This window comes from Pholcus phalangioides, unplaced genomic scaffold (assembly GCF_987345545.1).
Source record: "Pholcus phalangioides strain wild (caught in Gottingen) unplaced genomic scaffold, Ppha-v1.0 ptg000030l_1, whole genome shotgun sequence".
In the NCBI taxonomy this organism is placed as follows: domain Eukaryota; kingdom Metazoa; phylum Arthropoda; class Arachnida; order Araneae; family Pholcidae; genus Pholcus; species Pholcus phalangioides.
The window spans coordinates 6,206,554-6,223,575 of record NW_028301620.1 but is presented as its reverse complement, the minus strand read 5'-3'; the positions used below and the strand labels follow the sequence as shown (position 1 = coordinate 6,223,575).

At 33.7% G+C, this 17,022-nt stretch overlaps 1 protein-coding gene across 1 annotated transcript in view; it reads left to right on the top strand.

The window, feature by feature from the left end:
• The window catches only part of PolA1 (DNA polymerase alpha catalytic subunit), an 89,032-nt gene that overhangs the window by 9,279 nt on the left and 62,731 nt on the right, over positions 1–17,022 (top strand). The window contains exons 5-9 of the mRNA XM_089252676.1: positions 1,762–1,871; positions 3,896–4,074; positions 8,971–9,248; positions 10,619–10,775; positions 11,286–11,401. Coding sequence (XP_089108802.1) covers positions 1,762–1,871; positions 3,896–4,074; positions 8,971–9,248; positions 10,619–10,775; positions 11,286–11,401 — 840 coding nt within the window. The remainder of the gene's footprint in view (positions 1–1,761; positions 1,872–3,895; positions 4,075–8,970; positions 9,249–10,618; positions 10,776–11,285; positions 11,402–17,022) is intronic.

The following is a 17,022-nucleotide window of genomic DNA, read 5'->3' as shown; positions in this document are numbered from 1 at the left end:
TCTAAGTGTAGTGGTGTATTATCTCACAGGGTTTTTTTTCCCCTTCACAAAGAAGCAGCAACAGTAGTGACACTATCCTGCTAGGGCATGTGGTCCTATAATCCAATAAAGACACCAGCTGTCCATAAAGGACAAAGACTAGTGTACTAGTAGTTACATTACCTCACAGACATTTTCTTTCCCATAAGTAGCACATCTCATACTGTATATCATCCAGTCTTAATATTCAAGTTTTTTTTTAATACTTTTACTGTTAAGCCCAGTTAATCAAGGTTCTACTGTATAGTAGTAACAGATTTATGAAAAATAATCAGCTATATAAAGGTTGATTATAATTAAAGGTTTGATTCCAAAACTATACAATAAGTACTGGTCAGAATGACTTGAAAATTTGTATGGATACTCCTGAAGCAATGGAAATTTCTTTGGCAAAAGAAAAAAAAAGTGCAAGTAGATGATGCTGTACTTGACCAGCAGTATAATCTATTTTGTGCAACCACATCATTTCGGCACTTCCACAGCATCAGTGTGTGGGTAGAACAATTTTCAAGATGCACATTGCAATACCAGCAAAGCAGCTGCTGAAGAACTATTTTGACAATAATAAGATGACATGACACCTGGTCGGCCGCCAGTTCACCTGACCTTAACCCTTGCAACTTCTATCTGTTCAGGTACCTCAAAATGTTATGAACAGTGGTCGATTGCAAACTTTGATGAATTGCAAGCTCCAATGCATCCCCTATATATTAGAAGTTCTTCAGGAATATTAACATGGGGGTGCGTTTGGTTTAATAAAGGTGAATTGCAAGCGCATCCATATCATGATTCATGACCATGGCATACTCTGATCTGTTGTTGAACAAGAGTTTTTGTGCTTTCACCTCATAGCCAGAACACGGTGGACAACATATTTAACATTTCTTGAGTAAGTTATAGTTATTTGTTCAATTACTTCATTTTCTTTTGTGATGTTTCCATCCATGAATTATGAAATCGTGCAATACTAATGAAGTTATCATTTTGCCATGACTGGCTGTCGTTTCCATTCTGCGAGCAAATTTCCCACGTGTTGGATGAGTTCAGTGTCATTAATTTTAAATTTTTTAATATTTTTTTCCTCCTTTGCCAAATAAAATTCCATTGCTTCAGGAATATTCATGTCAATTTTCAAGTCATTCTCTGACAATCGTTCTTTTTTTACAGTGTTTTGAAATAAGAACTTTAGTTATAATTACCCTGCATATCATAAATCATTAATTAATTAATCTGCATTATTTATGCTTCATTAAATACATTATATTCACCTAATTTTTATCACAGTTTTTGCAAAATAGCTTCTTAATTAAGTATAGTGAAAGTAATTGGTGAAAACATCTTTATATTATATGATTAATAATAACATTAAAAAAATTTTCAAGCAAAAAATAATTGAATTGTAAGTTGGTTTTGTTAAAATGTAAGAGAGATTTATTGATTAATTAAGTATGGGAATAGTGTTATATATAATTACATTAATAAACATTTATTTTAATTAATTATTAGAAGCTTGAATGATTTTTCAGAAATTTTATTGTTTTTAGTGTTAATGCTATTTAAAACAAAAAAACAGTTTAAACCAGAAAACCCTGGTTTAAACCAAAAAAACCCCCTTTTTTTTTTACCAACCCTGGTTACTACCATTAAATTGATAATACAGTTGCATATTACTCTTATATTAAACATAAAGAGTATCATACATATATATTTTATCTTAAATAGCTAAGAAGCCTAGTCATATTGGCAGGAAAAGCTCTGAACCTGCTACAAAGAAAAACAAGTTTGACATCAAAAGCATGTTCAAGGCTCAACCTGTTAAGAGAAAGAATGAGGTATTTGATAGTAATATTCATCTTGAGTTGCTGAAGTTGAATTTAATATTCATGTTGGATTTCATATAGCCTACAGTACAAGCTGCTTAATGTAATCATATTGAGACTGGAAGTTTCTTGATAATAAGAATAACTATTTGATAATTATATCCGAAATTAACCCAGAAGCCAATATGATGACCAGTGGCGTACCCAGGGTGGGGAAGTGGAGCAGCGAATGCTCCCCTCAATCAAAATTCTGCCAACATTGGTGTCTATCTTCCTAAAAATGACTAACTGATTTTTCAAAAATTGCGACAAGTATGAGGGGGTGGTTTGTGTTCAATTCATGTTAAGTCATATTAGCCCGGTTTATGTGTACAATATTATGGTTGGATAATATATTCATTGGGAGTTCTGGCACTGGCTTAGTGACCTTTTCTCTCAGAGAGAAATAAGGGTGAAGAAAGAGGAAGAAATACTGTATTTACATCCTCTCTTTCTTTCTCTTGAAGATTTTCGCAATGCATACCCCTTTCCCATAACCCTTTGAGATTTTTCCCTATTGCGGAGTGATGGAAACCGTTGCCAGGTTGGCAGTTTTCCCTCCAAATTGGGCTTGTGGGAAAAAAGATTCGGCGAGAAATTTTTTGGCTTTGGCGGATGGCGATTTTTTCCCATGGTGTTCATGACGATTTTCTCTTATTTTTTAATTTCCCATGTCAACAGGGGGTATTGCGTTGGCGTTGAGGACAAGGTGTTGCCCTTTTGAGGATGTGCAGAAAATTCAAGGTCATATAGATCCGCATTCATTTCCTGTGCATGTGTAGTGATGGTAACTTGTGGGAAATTTCCCCTATTCATAGGAAAAATTGGCCAAAATTTGTCCAAGTGGGAAATTTCTTGACATTTGTGGGAAATTTTGAGAGTTCATCTAACGAGAGTTTTTGAAAAAATGAAAAAACGTAGTGCAATACTTTTTATTGTAAAATGCTTGACTAAATATTTCCCCCAGTAGATGGCAGCTTATTTTCGAAACGTGTGGGAAAAATTAAGTCAAAACGGAAATTTCTGAGGGAAATTTTGCTCGACAAGGTTGCTATCAAGGTTGAAGTTTTAGCAAGAAGTTTCTTTGTATACTTGAAATTTATTTTAATTGCACCTAAATGAGGAACAGAATGATGCGCCTAATTATATTTTGCTCCCCCACTGGCAAATACCTTGGTACGCCACTGATGTTGAACATATGTTGCATTTGGTCAAACAAGATGTATGAAAATGAGACAAATTCGTCTTTTCCACATAACTGATTGTAAAATGTTCAATTGTGCCATTTTTTAATTGTTCTAGGACAGGTTTTTTTCCTTTAAGCTAAAGTCCTACTTTTTTTTTATCTATTCCGCCATTGTAAGGAATTAGAATGTAACTGCATAGTGTTTCATAAATTATGATATGCACTTTTTTTAATGTGCTGTACATTCAATAGATCTCTTGACAAAGTCTTTTGACTGAGTAACTGTGAATCTAGACAAATGAAAGAAACTGACCAAAAACTGGAGGGTTTCTTTTTTTATCTTGCATTCATTTGCCTTTGCTGTAGGAAGTTCATTGCAAAAGCAGCATGGTACATGTACATGGACTATAAGCAGCTACTATGGATTGATTAGGACACTGTAAACTGAGTATGAAAATTTTTGTCAACAACTTGGGGGGGGGGGGGAAGAGAAAGCATATTTTTTAACTTCCTACATCTTGCAGGCTGATAACGATAACTAACGAAGAAAAAAAAAATGTTTGGTTCAACCTTAGCTTCAAAATGCATAAAAAAGACTTTCGATTTAAAAAGAAATAGATAATATGAATGGAGGTCTCGATAAAAACTATCAATTTTTTCCCCTTTTTTATAATAGTGGTCCATTCTGTATTTTGCAAAAGAGATAACAATACTTGAATGATGCCATTATCTGTGATTCCAATAAGTGGCATTTACCGTAATATATGTTGTGAAGGAAATCTGTAATGTAATTCAAATTATTGGACTTAAGGATGTCAAATGGGATGATGATGACAAGCTGATAGAAAGCATCGTAGAAGATGTTCTGAATAAACCACAACCATTACCAGGTACACCAAAGCCACAACCCATGGTTCTCAAGAAGCTTAGAGCTAGCAGCGGGTCATCATTTCGCAGTTTCTCTCCTTTGAATTCCACACCATCTGAAAAGCAAGTGATGCAAATTTATTGCATTTTAGTTGTATTTTAGTTATTCAGTATGATTGATACTATTTGTTTTTTAATGCTAAAGAATGTTTTTTTGAAGTTAATGTTAGATATCATTTGAAGGCATTGAATTCTCGTTGTAAACATAAACTTTTGCAATATCTGAAGTTATATACCTTTACTGGTATTGGGGGTAAGCTGGTTTAGAAAAAATCATATTAAAAGTGGTAGATACAAGCAACTATGTATGTATGTCTTGGATCTGTCAAGTAAATCATAAGGAAATATTGCAATGCACAATTACTGCTCAATGATTATGGTGATATATTGCGATGAAAATGTCTTACGGAGTATGATAGGCCAATAGGGACTTGAATAATATGAATTACTGTGCACACACATACATATTTCAGTACTATAATAAGATCACAAAATGTCAACAGAATTTTTCAAGGTTAATTTGAGGGTAAGATACAATTAAGAGAGGTTAGGTTCTGCTGTGCATTCAGATTTTTAATAAACATTATATAGTAGAATCTACATTATTTGAGCCCTGATTATCCAAGTTTTCAGTTATCTGAAAACTTGTTACTATTCATAAATTGATTTTGACAAAAAAAAACAGGCAAAGTAAAACTATAAACAAAACAAAGGAAAGATAATTTTTTTGGATATTATACTGAGGTGAACTCAGAAAGAAAAATCTACTGGTCTCTTCTGGGAGAAAGAATTGAACTGTGGTCCTCTTGCAGTCTGGGCAAGCACGCTATCCATGTACTCACAGGAGATACAACTTCACATTTCAATGAACAAAATGACTTGTACACATCCATTTGGAACAAACTAATTCAACTAAAATAACACGTAACAAGAGCTTAAGTCAAGGAAACAGTTATTTTCCGGATATTATGCTAAGGTGAGCTCGGAAAGAAAAGTCATCACGTCTCCGCCGGGACTCGAACCCAGGCCCTCTTGCAAACCGGGCAAGCATGCTACGATCTACACCACTGGAGACACATGAATGAGAGGCTACTAATGCCTCTACTTCAGCGCCTCACGACACAGTGCGTGAAATTAGGAAGGCAGATTCATGTGTCTCCAGTGGTGTAGATGGTAGCATGCTTGCCCGGTTTGCAAGAGGGCCTGGGTTCGAGTCCCGGCGGAGACGTGATGACTTTTCTTTCCGAGCTCACCTCAGCATAATATCCGGAAAATAACTGTTTCTTTGATATCTCTGGCTGAGAAAAAAAGCCATCTATATCTCTCTAAAGAGCTTAAGTGTTATGGGAAGGTTGAGGGTGGTTCAAAAAACATTGAATGACTATTCTTCAAAGCTTTCCAGTAGTCTTCACAATACTGTAAATACACTACAGTACTTTATTTTTACTTAACTTTTCTGCAGTTTTATAAATTTCATTCATCCCATTATAACTGTCCCAGCTCATGATTGGCAATATAAGAGAGTTTTGAGGAGATGAGATATTTCATAATTGCACAAGTACCAAGCATCAAGTTAGGTCAGATCTATATATATAAAATTGATTTTCTGTGTGTCTGTGTGTGTGTGTGTGTTCTCTATACAAATCTACAATTTAAGATCGATCGTCACCAAATTTTGCATATATACCAAATGGGACCCGACTTGAACGATAGGCTACTTTAAAATTTCGTCAGACCAGGGCAAATGCCCCAAATGGGCAAAAAACTGTCCGGCAACAATGGTTTTTGGGCCTCAACAATCACTTTCCGAACGTTTACTTTGGTTACCGTGGTTCCCTAGCGATGAGTTTCAGACGTGTTTATGTCTTTACAATGGTTTGTCACTTCTTTAATGCTGCCAGTTATGTATAATAGTTTATGCCTTTATAATGGTTTGCCACATTTTCAATACTCTCAGTAATGAGGCTTTTTGAATAGACGTCATAATCATCACCATCATCGCTTTGAGGGTCAGGAAAAGGGTGATCCTCATAGAAATCACTATTAAAATTGCCGATTTAACTGCATAAATACGGAAATTTAGTGGGGGGGGGGGGGGGGGGGTCCCTGCCATATCGATAATTTTAAAAATTAAATTGAATTCTCGATTTTTGAAATATAGAATTCACTTGGAGATACGAAGCCCAGAAAATTAAAAATATGAATAATTTGCCGGATCTACTTTTGAGTTTGATATCCATGTAATAACATTGATTTCAACTTTCTATTTATATCTTCTCAAGCATGAAAATTAAGTTCTCCGTATTGTCTTTTGATATTTATTTGCATAAATTCATATAGTTTAGGATGTTTTTAAAATTTGTTATGGGCCCCGTAAAGTACATCGAAAAAATTCCACAGCTTTAATTAAGCATTTTTGGAAGCTCAAACAGGCAGAAATAGATAACTTGAAGTTCAGGGGGAGGGAATCGAAATACCTAACACCCATAAAAAAAAGGGGGGGGGGACTATTCATTTCTACGTTTCTTTAAATTTAGATTTATTTCTTTCATGAGTCGCGCAGGATGTCGCCATATTGGTTAACTTAGACACGGTTTGCATGTCCCTCAAAGAAAGAGGAAGATATCACGTGTTTCTAACAGCCTCATTGAAGAAAACCCGGGCAGCGCCGGGTATTATAGCTAGTATCTTATAATTGTGGCTGAGAGAGTTAATGTAACTTTAAATTGTATTCATTTCTCCTTTAATTTCATTATGCATTGAGCATTAAAGGACTGGACGCATTCCGCCTCACATCTCTAGGATATATCGAAACGTTCCTGAAAGAAGGGTGCATCCAGAAATTTATTGAATGATAAATAAGATAATGTTCGTACACAGACTATCACAACAGAATCTCCACGCTAGTGGGCAACCAATAAACTTGAGTATGATTTCATTATACATTAATTTGAAATAATCCTTGTGTAAACATAATTTCAGCCATTTGGTCTTTATTTCATTTAACCTGAAAATTTAACAAGTACTGTGTTGTCCAAGTTTTTTGTTATGCTAGGTAGGTCTAGTCTACATCAGCTCAGATAATACAGCAAAATCTGTCTTCAACAGAATTGCAAGGACCAAGATTTTTTCCGTTAAACACGGTTTCTGCTTAATAAATCTTCAGCGCTGCTGTCACAGAAAGTAGCTTGCATGAAATTTGTAAGTCTTGCATACCATTTGGAAATCCAACCTTTACACTGGTTTCTCACGTAGAAAAGCCTGATTTTCAAAAAAAAAAATTTTTTTACCATTTCAGGAATTAACTGCACATAGCTTCTGTCAAGTGGTTATGACGGCATTTGCAGATGCACAGATTTTTCTGTCTTTTTCACATAGATATGACAAAATAATTTGTCATACATGTGCTGCCATCTGCACAGCCATCCTTCTACTTTATTATTTCATCATTAGATGGTGTTGAACAATTATATTTCAAGGTCTGAGATTATTATTACTATATTATCTTTGTCATGTTTTGCAAAGCTGCATCCCAATCACTTTTTTTTCGATTTCCGATTCCTTTGAAAAGATGCATCATCTGTTTTATTACTCATATATCTTTTAGCAAAGGTTCAACTACTATGGTTCCACATAAATCCATCAACAGCATTTCTTTTAGTCACAGGACATTATGACACCCCCCCCCCCCACACACACACACACTTTTGGGGTGTCATATTACGTCTCGACACATTCGAGCTATAAAAAAACATGCTATAAAAATATTGTAATATTTCAAACTTCCAAGAAAAGGAAAAAAAGGGAAAAAGCGTATACATCTTCAAAAAGAAGTGGGCACTGCGGGTAACGCTCGGAGAAATTAATTGGACAGTTGACTGGTTAATATTACAGCAAGTACAGAAACAGTTTTTGCTAACGTCGTGTTGGATGATGTAGACCCTACATTGGCAAGCAGAGATTGCATAAAATAATTTCCGGTAGAACACTTTAACATTTTGTATGATCCATTGGACGCGAAACTCTCGAAGTGCTTGTGTAAAATTTTCCATTAAGAGCGCACTATTTCCTTTCCATTTCCACATTAGACAGGTTCCATTTAATCCAGGTTTTTTAATGTATTTTAGCGCTGAAATCACGTAACTAATATTTTTTTCCGTTAAACTTAGGTTTTCGCTTAATACAGGTTCACTTAAAGATAGGTTTTACTGTATAAGGAAGCCCTACTTTACCAATATGTATGTTAATTCTTTTGATTTCCCCATTGCCTTACCTATTGATTTTCTTCATCTGCAAAAATAGAGAAACAAATGGTTTTCTTTTGTTTTCCCCAGTTTTTACTTTACCAAAATACCTTGCAATTGGCTAATGTTGAGCTGGACAAATCACAAAAAAAAAATTTACCTTAAGAAAAAGGTCCAAAATAATGTTTCTTTTTACTTTTTCAGGACATAATGACCCTCTTTCATGTTGGCTGAAATACTGATATGCTGTTATAAATTTCAATCATTTTGTGCTGCTCTCAGCCTATGATTTAGTGACAACATAAAGAAAAATTTTAGTGACCAATATCAATATTTTAGTCTTCATGACGGCCTCATGCCTGGGATTTGTCCAGCCCTGGGCTAATGTATTGTAAAGTTTAGCAAAGATTTTTTCTTCTTTTTCTTACGTACTTTCACTATTTTTGACATTAATGATGATTTCGATAAGTGTGTGTTGGTAGCCTACTGTTATAAATGAAATCTCATGCATAATTTTGCCTCTTTCAATTTTCAAATTTCAGTGAATCATCACAAATGAAATTTTTTTTTGCAATACCAGAATCAATGTCAGACTCATTTGTATTTCTTTTTTTCTTTATCTTGTTAATTTCAAAATAAAGATGCAAAATTAATCTGTGATAATCGATATTCATTGATTTTTGAAATTAATAATGATTAATTTTTCTTATTCAAGGACTCCTGTCAATCCTTTTGCTGTTAAACGGAAAGATGCACTCAACCGGAAAACTAACGATTTCCTGCCTCGTAAAAGCTTAACAAATGACCTTTTAAAATATGAAAATGGTGACTGTGATAGGAAAATAAGTGATGCTGCAAGTTTGGATTGCGATTCAACTGAGATTATTGAAGAATCAGTCTGTGTGACTGACATCGATGCCACTAAACCCAAGAAGTCATTCTCTGAAAAGCTCTCTGAGAGCGATCTTCTGGATTCTGAAGATATTGATTTTAGTAAGCTCATGCCATTTACTCATTATTTATTGATATTATGATAATAAAATTTCTGAGTATTGCAAATCACTTTCAAAGTTTTTCGTTATGAATTTCAATTTACATGTGAAAGAAACAAAATATTAATTCACTTATATCTTATTAGGTTTATGCCACATTTTGTATTTTCAGTCAAATTTAAAACTCATTGGCCGTCATTAGAGACAAACTTCACTCTTAAACCCTGTATACAAATCACAAAGCTGGTATATTCTGATGATGCAGATTATTTACTTACAATAACCCCAGAAGGCATGAAATACACTTATACTGGAAAAGTGATAATATATATATGAATAAAATAATAATGATAATAATAAAAAATAAAAATAATCAGAAATCAGTGTCAAAAGGGGAAACACTTTGCATAGAGAGCCAGGTCGAAAGCTTCAATAGCAGAAGCAAATCTTGCATAGGAGGTGCGTACAAGTTCTGATGGTAGACTATTCCATATTTCTAGTTGATAATATTCAGGATTGGTGCGTCTGCCCAAATGCATTGATTCACTTTTTGATGATGAAATAGGGAGTTTATGCTGACAAAAAACTCCACCGAAAAAATTGTTGGCATGCAATATTTTCAGGCCTTAATTGTTTTCTACTCGAGGGAATAATTTCACGGCATCAGTGAATCACAATAAAGGATGGATGATACAGCCTGAGTGATATCGTAAGCATACAAAGTTAATGAGATTATTATCACAAAAATAGAACTTTGCCTGGTTTTAAGTTATACAAAAATTGACTCGTTTTTAAGAGTGTTCACAGATTTTTAAGAGTAATCACACGTTTTATCAAATAAAATTTAATTGGTCTAATGGTCTATGCGTTTTGGCTCTACAATGGAGAGCCATCATCAGGACCTCGTGATCAGAATTCACACAAATGAGTCGTGGAGGGGTGATGTTTATGTCTGGTCGTCCAGAGAGTTTGCTTTTGTATTTGCTGCATCCAAAGACCACTCAGACGCAGCAAATACAAAGGCGAACTCTCCGGGCGACTAGACGTTTACCAAACAGACCCCATTCTACACCAAACTTACTCATGTTTTACATGAGTAAGTTTGGCTTTGGTAAGTTTTAGGCTTTGGTATGGTGATGCACTTGTGAAATAATTTACACTAGATCAACTTTGTATGTGCACAAATTCAAATGAATTCAATGATCTGTTCAATAAATTGAAAGGTGGGAAAGGAATTGAGAGTAAAGTTTTGTTAACTTTGTTATAATTACTGTATTATAATTCACGTTTTGTTACTCAGTTATGCAAATGACTACCATGTCAATATATTCTATGTAGCCTCTCTTAGTGAGAAACATTGTTTTATTTTAGACTTCATAAATGATGACATGCCAAACACACCTGAGAAAAATTATACTGACATGAAAGATGTGGAAATTCCTGAATTAGATAATATCAAAATGGAATGTGAAAAAGAAATTCCTGTCCAGAGGAATACGTTTGATCCTGGAGCTGCTGCTCTTCCAAGGTAATTTTCTCTGGGTTTTTTTTTTTGTACATTTTATATTTTCAGTTTGAGATTATTTAAAAAAATTGTTATTATATGTATGATCATACTTTGTAATGCCTAAAATGAAATGGGTTAAAAATGGGTCATTGAAAGATTGGAGATGATGGGCCATTGAAATTTCTGGATTTTCTTTGTTTTGCCAATGTAAGTTTTATGATGTGATGAACAAAATTGAATTGAAAGCCTTTTGCCTAAGTTTTTCTTGTATTTTTTAGAATGTTTTAATCTTCTTTATTGATATAACTTTATCAAAATGTGAGGGAAGAAAACATAACAGGAACTTCCATCTTTAGTTGGAAAAAAAAATGAACTAAAAACTCTCCATTGTTGCAAAAAAATTAATAAATAAATAGACTTATATAGCCATAGGCCTATATTTGAAACTATAAGAAAATTTCTATGATGTGTTTGCATACACATTTTTGAGTTCACATGTAATTAAATTCAAAAAGCTTTGTTTTGTTTCAGCAACATTCCAGTTCAGATAGATCCAGGTCATCTTCCTCTTACCATCCTACCTGATGGGAAATCGGTGCTGCGTTTTTATTGGTTTGATGCTTTTGAAGACATTTACAAGCACCCAGGTATGCACTCACAAAATTTGTGTACTAATAATGTTTTTTGTTTGAAATATATTTATAAAATAATAATTTTGAATGTATATTTTAGTAATTGATACAATGTTCTAATGGTATCATGAGATTCCTAGTGACCAAGGGAAAATCAGGGAAATAGAAAATGGCAGAAGTTAGGAAAAAATGCTAACATTTGACTAGAGTCAGGGAAAACCTTGTTCTGTAAAAAAACTTTGAGAAACAAAAATTTGAAATTTGGAAGGCTAAGATTTTAAATTAGGCTGGTTTTCCACAGTAGTCTTGCGCATACATGTAGCTTGTTTTTGCTTGAAGTAGCCTCCAGTGGATGACTGGTCTAATGAATGTTTTCCTTCCATAGTTTTGGTCAGAGAATGATCAAGCAGATTTTACTGCGAACCCTGTATTAAACTTGTATTAAAACGTAAAAGTAACATATGCAAGGGTTATGAAAATTAAATTTCCCTATCTCAGAGGGTTCTGGAAGTCGTTCTGATGGTCACGATGGCACAAAATTTTCATAGACACTTCAAATAATGCACTATCAAATGACTAAAATAGTACGAAATTCTTGGATGGGCGTGTGATTGAGGTCCCTCTTGGTTTCCAAAATGGTCTAAATTTGCAAAATCATGTTTGTTTTCCACAGACTGATTGCAGCTAGTCTACTTAAATTAAACAGTTGCCTTTATCCCCCTAACTTGCCCCAAATTTTTCAGGGAGTCTCTAAGCTTGAATGGGAGAGAAATTTATTTTTATGTCAATATTGTTCTAAAAAAAGTTATGACCTTCAGTTCTGCAGTTTTAATTGGGTTGCTGTTTTTTTTTAAATATATGACATCCATATATATTTTATGGGCATCTTTTTATCAGCCACCTCGTTGGGCATTTTGCCTGTTGTGGCGTTATATTTGTATTTGTATTTCTGTGCTCAAATAGCAAAATAATCGCTTTTTTAAAATCTCACACTGGCGAATTTGTAATATTTTTCCAACATGCAATACTGTGGCTTTTTGACTTATTACAATTTATCTCCATTGTTTCTTCATAAACTAAAAGAGAAAGATCAAATTTTGCCACCTTCCAAAATTTTAAAGAACGAAACTCTGGAATGCGAGCAACTCAGTTTTTTGGGAAAAGTGACATAACCTTTTTGCCATCTGAGCACAGATTTATTGCCACAAAGGGGTCTGCGGTACACTAAAGCCGAGTTGGGTTTTTGACATGACAAGTGTCAAAAAACTGTCAAAAACCTAAATAAATATTTTTGAGTAATATTTTGAACACAATAGATTGATAACATGATGAGAAACTTTTTTTATATATATCAAGTTTTATTTTTAAACACTAATTTATTATAATAATTAAAACAAAATATTGATTATAATTTGAAAATTTGAAGCTTTCGACATACAAAAGAGTCTAGAACAGATTATATGTAAGTTTGTGGTCCATTTTATCAGCTACTGATTACCTGTGTTCAATTTACTTAGTGAAATAGAGCTGTTTATTCAAAATATGTGTAATAGGGCATCAGCATTAAGTTTTTGGCCCCAGAAACAAGAAAAACTTATTTACTTAGGTATTAAAACAATCAAAAATTTATTGTCAATGTTGTCGAATAGTTCAGTTTTTAACCTGATAGATATGTTAAATAACAAAAAAATAATTACTTTTATGCAGATTAAAGTGTTTACTGTATAGTTACTGAATAATAAAATATTTATTTTGATATTTTAAATTTTCTGATCTGCTCAGAATTTTATTCCATATTGACAGTTCTCGAGCAGCATCTGTTAATTTACTAATTAAACTCATTTATTACCACCTAAAAATTTTATTGGGTTAGGTTGTATAAATACAGAGTTTTAAAGGGTATTTTCATTCAAAGCAGAGCTGGCTGCACTTGATATCCAAAGCATTGTTTTGCACGTTTAGATACATCTTCAATTGGAAAATCATTTCAATATAAATGATAGTAAATGTACCATATAATAGTCAGACTTAGTCAATCTTACTATTTTGCTTAGAATAAGTTATAAGAGTTTCTTGAACATAATATGGTCCAACAATTTAGTATTTTGATTGCTAGATACATTCTCATGTTACTCACAATAAAGTTATTGTTTCCAGTATCAGTGGAGATAAAAAGATTTAATAATAACAAAAATCAATGTTATATTTTTAGCGTGAAAGAATTTTTAAACATATATGCTATGAAAAGAGTACAGCGGACTGTTTATATCAATACACATATAAAAGCAGTTGAAGAAATTTTGGAAGGTTGAGAATCTCGTCTTGAATTGAAGAATATCGAATCATTCCATAGTTTATCCCTTCAGCATTTATGCTATGCTCTATTCAAATTGTATATTTTACAAAAAAAAAAAAAAAAAAATATACACATATCTTATCCAAAATAATTCTGTAGACAGCAGAATATTACTCCAAAAAATTCATTAATGAATAAGGCAAATACTAGGACATACTAAAAAATTCCTTATGCATTTCAACACACAATGGGTGTCATCTTTAGAGGATAAGAGTCACACTGACTGAGTTTCCTACTTGCAAAGAGTACCAAATCTCCGATCTTGGTTGCTCAGCGGAACGAAAAACCATACGTCTGTTGAAGTCAAACATTGTGGCAAGAATGTTTGCAAAGGCAAAGCACCTGCGTGTTAGTGTTTTGCAACAACCTGATTGGCTGCTTGCAAAATGGAGGCAAAATGGAACTAAAAAAATCTGAACAGAGAAATTTTGAAGGGAAAAATCTTGATGAACCCTCTAGTATAAGTGGACAGCTGCTGTAGGGGCTGAGTCGTCATATTGATGGACTCGCATTACAAGGACACGGGTTCAGACCCCACCAGTGCCACAGTGGTGGTTGGCTGAAGGTGGGTTTTCTCTGGTTCTCCTAACCTCGAGGTGTGAACGTGAGCTGATATCCCTATTAGAAAGTCTCGCCACAGAGAGCAACAAGCCTACAATTGTACATTTCATTTTCAGTCATTATTCTTCATTCACAATTTGAAATATAGGTGGCACCACTGAAAAATCATACGCTACGCTAGATACACTCAGACTGTTAGGTGTACACACTTTGTTCTAGACTACTCTAAGCTAACTGGAAGAAATCTCGGCAACAGGATAAGTCTGGTGGTAGAGCTTTGGCGTTTGTTCATTCAGCATAAGTGGACAATAATGATTCTCTTTTCAAGTGTTAACTACCTTGGTCGTGACACTTTTTTAATTCATGAAATAAATTTTTATGGTGGTGCGTTTTTTTAATGAACTTTGGTTTTTTTTATTGTATCTTATTATTATTAGGGATAGGACTGATAGTGAGCTGAATACCATGTATTCAGTTAATTGTTTAATGTTTTGGTTAACAGTTCTAATGTTTTGATCAAATATTTGGCGGCAGAATATAAAATTACAATTATGAATAGACCAATCTGATTGGTCTATTCAAATTTTCTTTAAATTCCCACTTCTTTAAGCCATGACAATGCGATCGGTGGTGTTGATTTTTTGTCGTTTACTAATTTATTTTTGAAGGCACGGATGTATGTACCTTCGTATAAGTCTAAATCGGTTTTGACAAAAAAATTTCACTTTTTGGAAAACTCTCACTACCTGAAATTTGAACTATGGCCCACTTGCAGCAGTGAATGGCCTTTTTCACATTCTTGATTTTTAACACAGCGAGTATGTTCATTTAATCTAGTTTTCATGGGTCTCTGTGTTTGTCCTATGTAGCCTAGCGGGCAATCACTACATGGAATATAATAAATGCCCCATTGTTTATTCTGTGGTATAGCATCTTTGGGGGGGGGGGGTTTGAAGCAAAAGTTTTTAGTAGGCACATCTATGGTTGAAAGGTTAAATTTTTTGAGAATCGGCTTGATCTTAAGTGAGACTATTGGATCGTATGGTATAACTACACTTTCATTGAGTGGCTTCTAAGTAATATTTTCGAAAGTGGTTTCTCTTGCTGGTTTCATGAATTTTCTACTCATTTTATCAATAATCTTGGTGTTGAACCCCCCTGTCTGTAGTAATTGCTCTGATGGTTTCAAGTTCACGGTCTAATGTGTTTCGATCTGAGCAAATGTTAAATGCTCTCGCAACATAAGTAAAACGCTGAGAGTTTCTGTTGCATGGGATGGCAAGATCTAAAATGAGGTGGTAATGAGACAGAAAAAGGCTTATGATAGACCAAGATTTGGAAATATGATTTTTGTTTAGTTACTAGTGCGTCCAAGAAAGGCAATTCGCAACTTGCCCGCTTGGCTACCTAGGACAAACACGTAGACCCATAAAAACTAGATTAAATGAACATGCTCGATGTGTTAAAAATCAAGAATGTGAAACATAGACCATCCCCGCTCACTGCTGGCAAGAAGGCCATAAATTCAAATTTCAGGAAGCAAAATTTTTTCTCAAAGTAAAATCCACAGCCAAGTTTGACTTTTACGAAGGCATATACATCTGTGCCTTCAAAAATAAATTAGTAAACGACAATAAATCAACACCGATCACATCACCGTGGCTTAAATTTATTATGAGCGGGAATAAAGAAAATTCGAATAGACCAGTCGGATAGTTTCATTTTGCAAGCAGCCAATCAGGTTGTTGCAAAAGACATACGCAGGCGCTTCGCTTCATTCTTGCCACGATGTTTGACTTGAACAGACGTATGGTTTTTCGTTCTGCTAAAAAACCGAGATTGAAGATTTGGTACTCAATCCAAGTGGGAAACTCGGTCAGCATGATACTCTTATCCTCTGAAGATGCCATCCATTGTGTGTTGGAATGCATTAGGAATTTTTTAGTATTTCCTGGTATTTGCCTTATTCGTTGACGATTTTTTAGGGTATTATTAGGCAAAGCTATCTACTCTTCTGTCAGCAGAATATTATTTTACAATCATATTAAGTATTTATTATTTGCGTAACGTAGTCACTTTAAACATTACATGGAATCAATGTGTGTATTTTTCAACAGGAATTTTTAAATTGAAAAGTAGTATTTAAGGTTTTTGACATGACAAGTGTCAAAAACTGGTTTAAACTGTCAAAAACCTAAATGAATGCCTTTTGATTATGTTTTGAACACAATAGGTATACAACATGATGAAAAACTTACTTTTTTGCATATTAAAATGTGTTTTATTTCTAAACATTAACTTATTACAATAATTAAAACAAAATAATTATAATTTGCAATTTTGAATTCAACATAAGAGCCTAGAAAATGTAAAATATAATTTTATGGTTTATTTATCTAAGCTACTCATTACCTGTGTTCAATCTGCTAAGTGGAATAGAGCTGCTTATTCAAAATATGCATGATAGCAGGGCATTAGGGTTAGGTTTTTGACCCCAGAAACTAACTCGGTATTAAAACTATCAAAATCTTACTGTCATTGATGTCAAATAGTTTTTGTTAACTTGATATATATGTTAAATAACAAAACACTTACTTTTATGTAGATTAAAGGGTTTTATGTTCAGAATTAATTACTGAAAAAAAATATCTATTTTGATATTTTAAATTTTCTGATCAGCCCAAAATTTTATTCCACATAAAAATTCTCACGCACCATC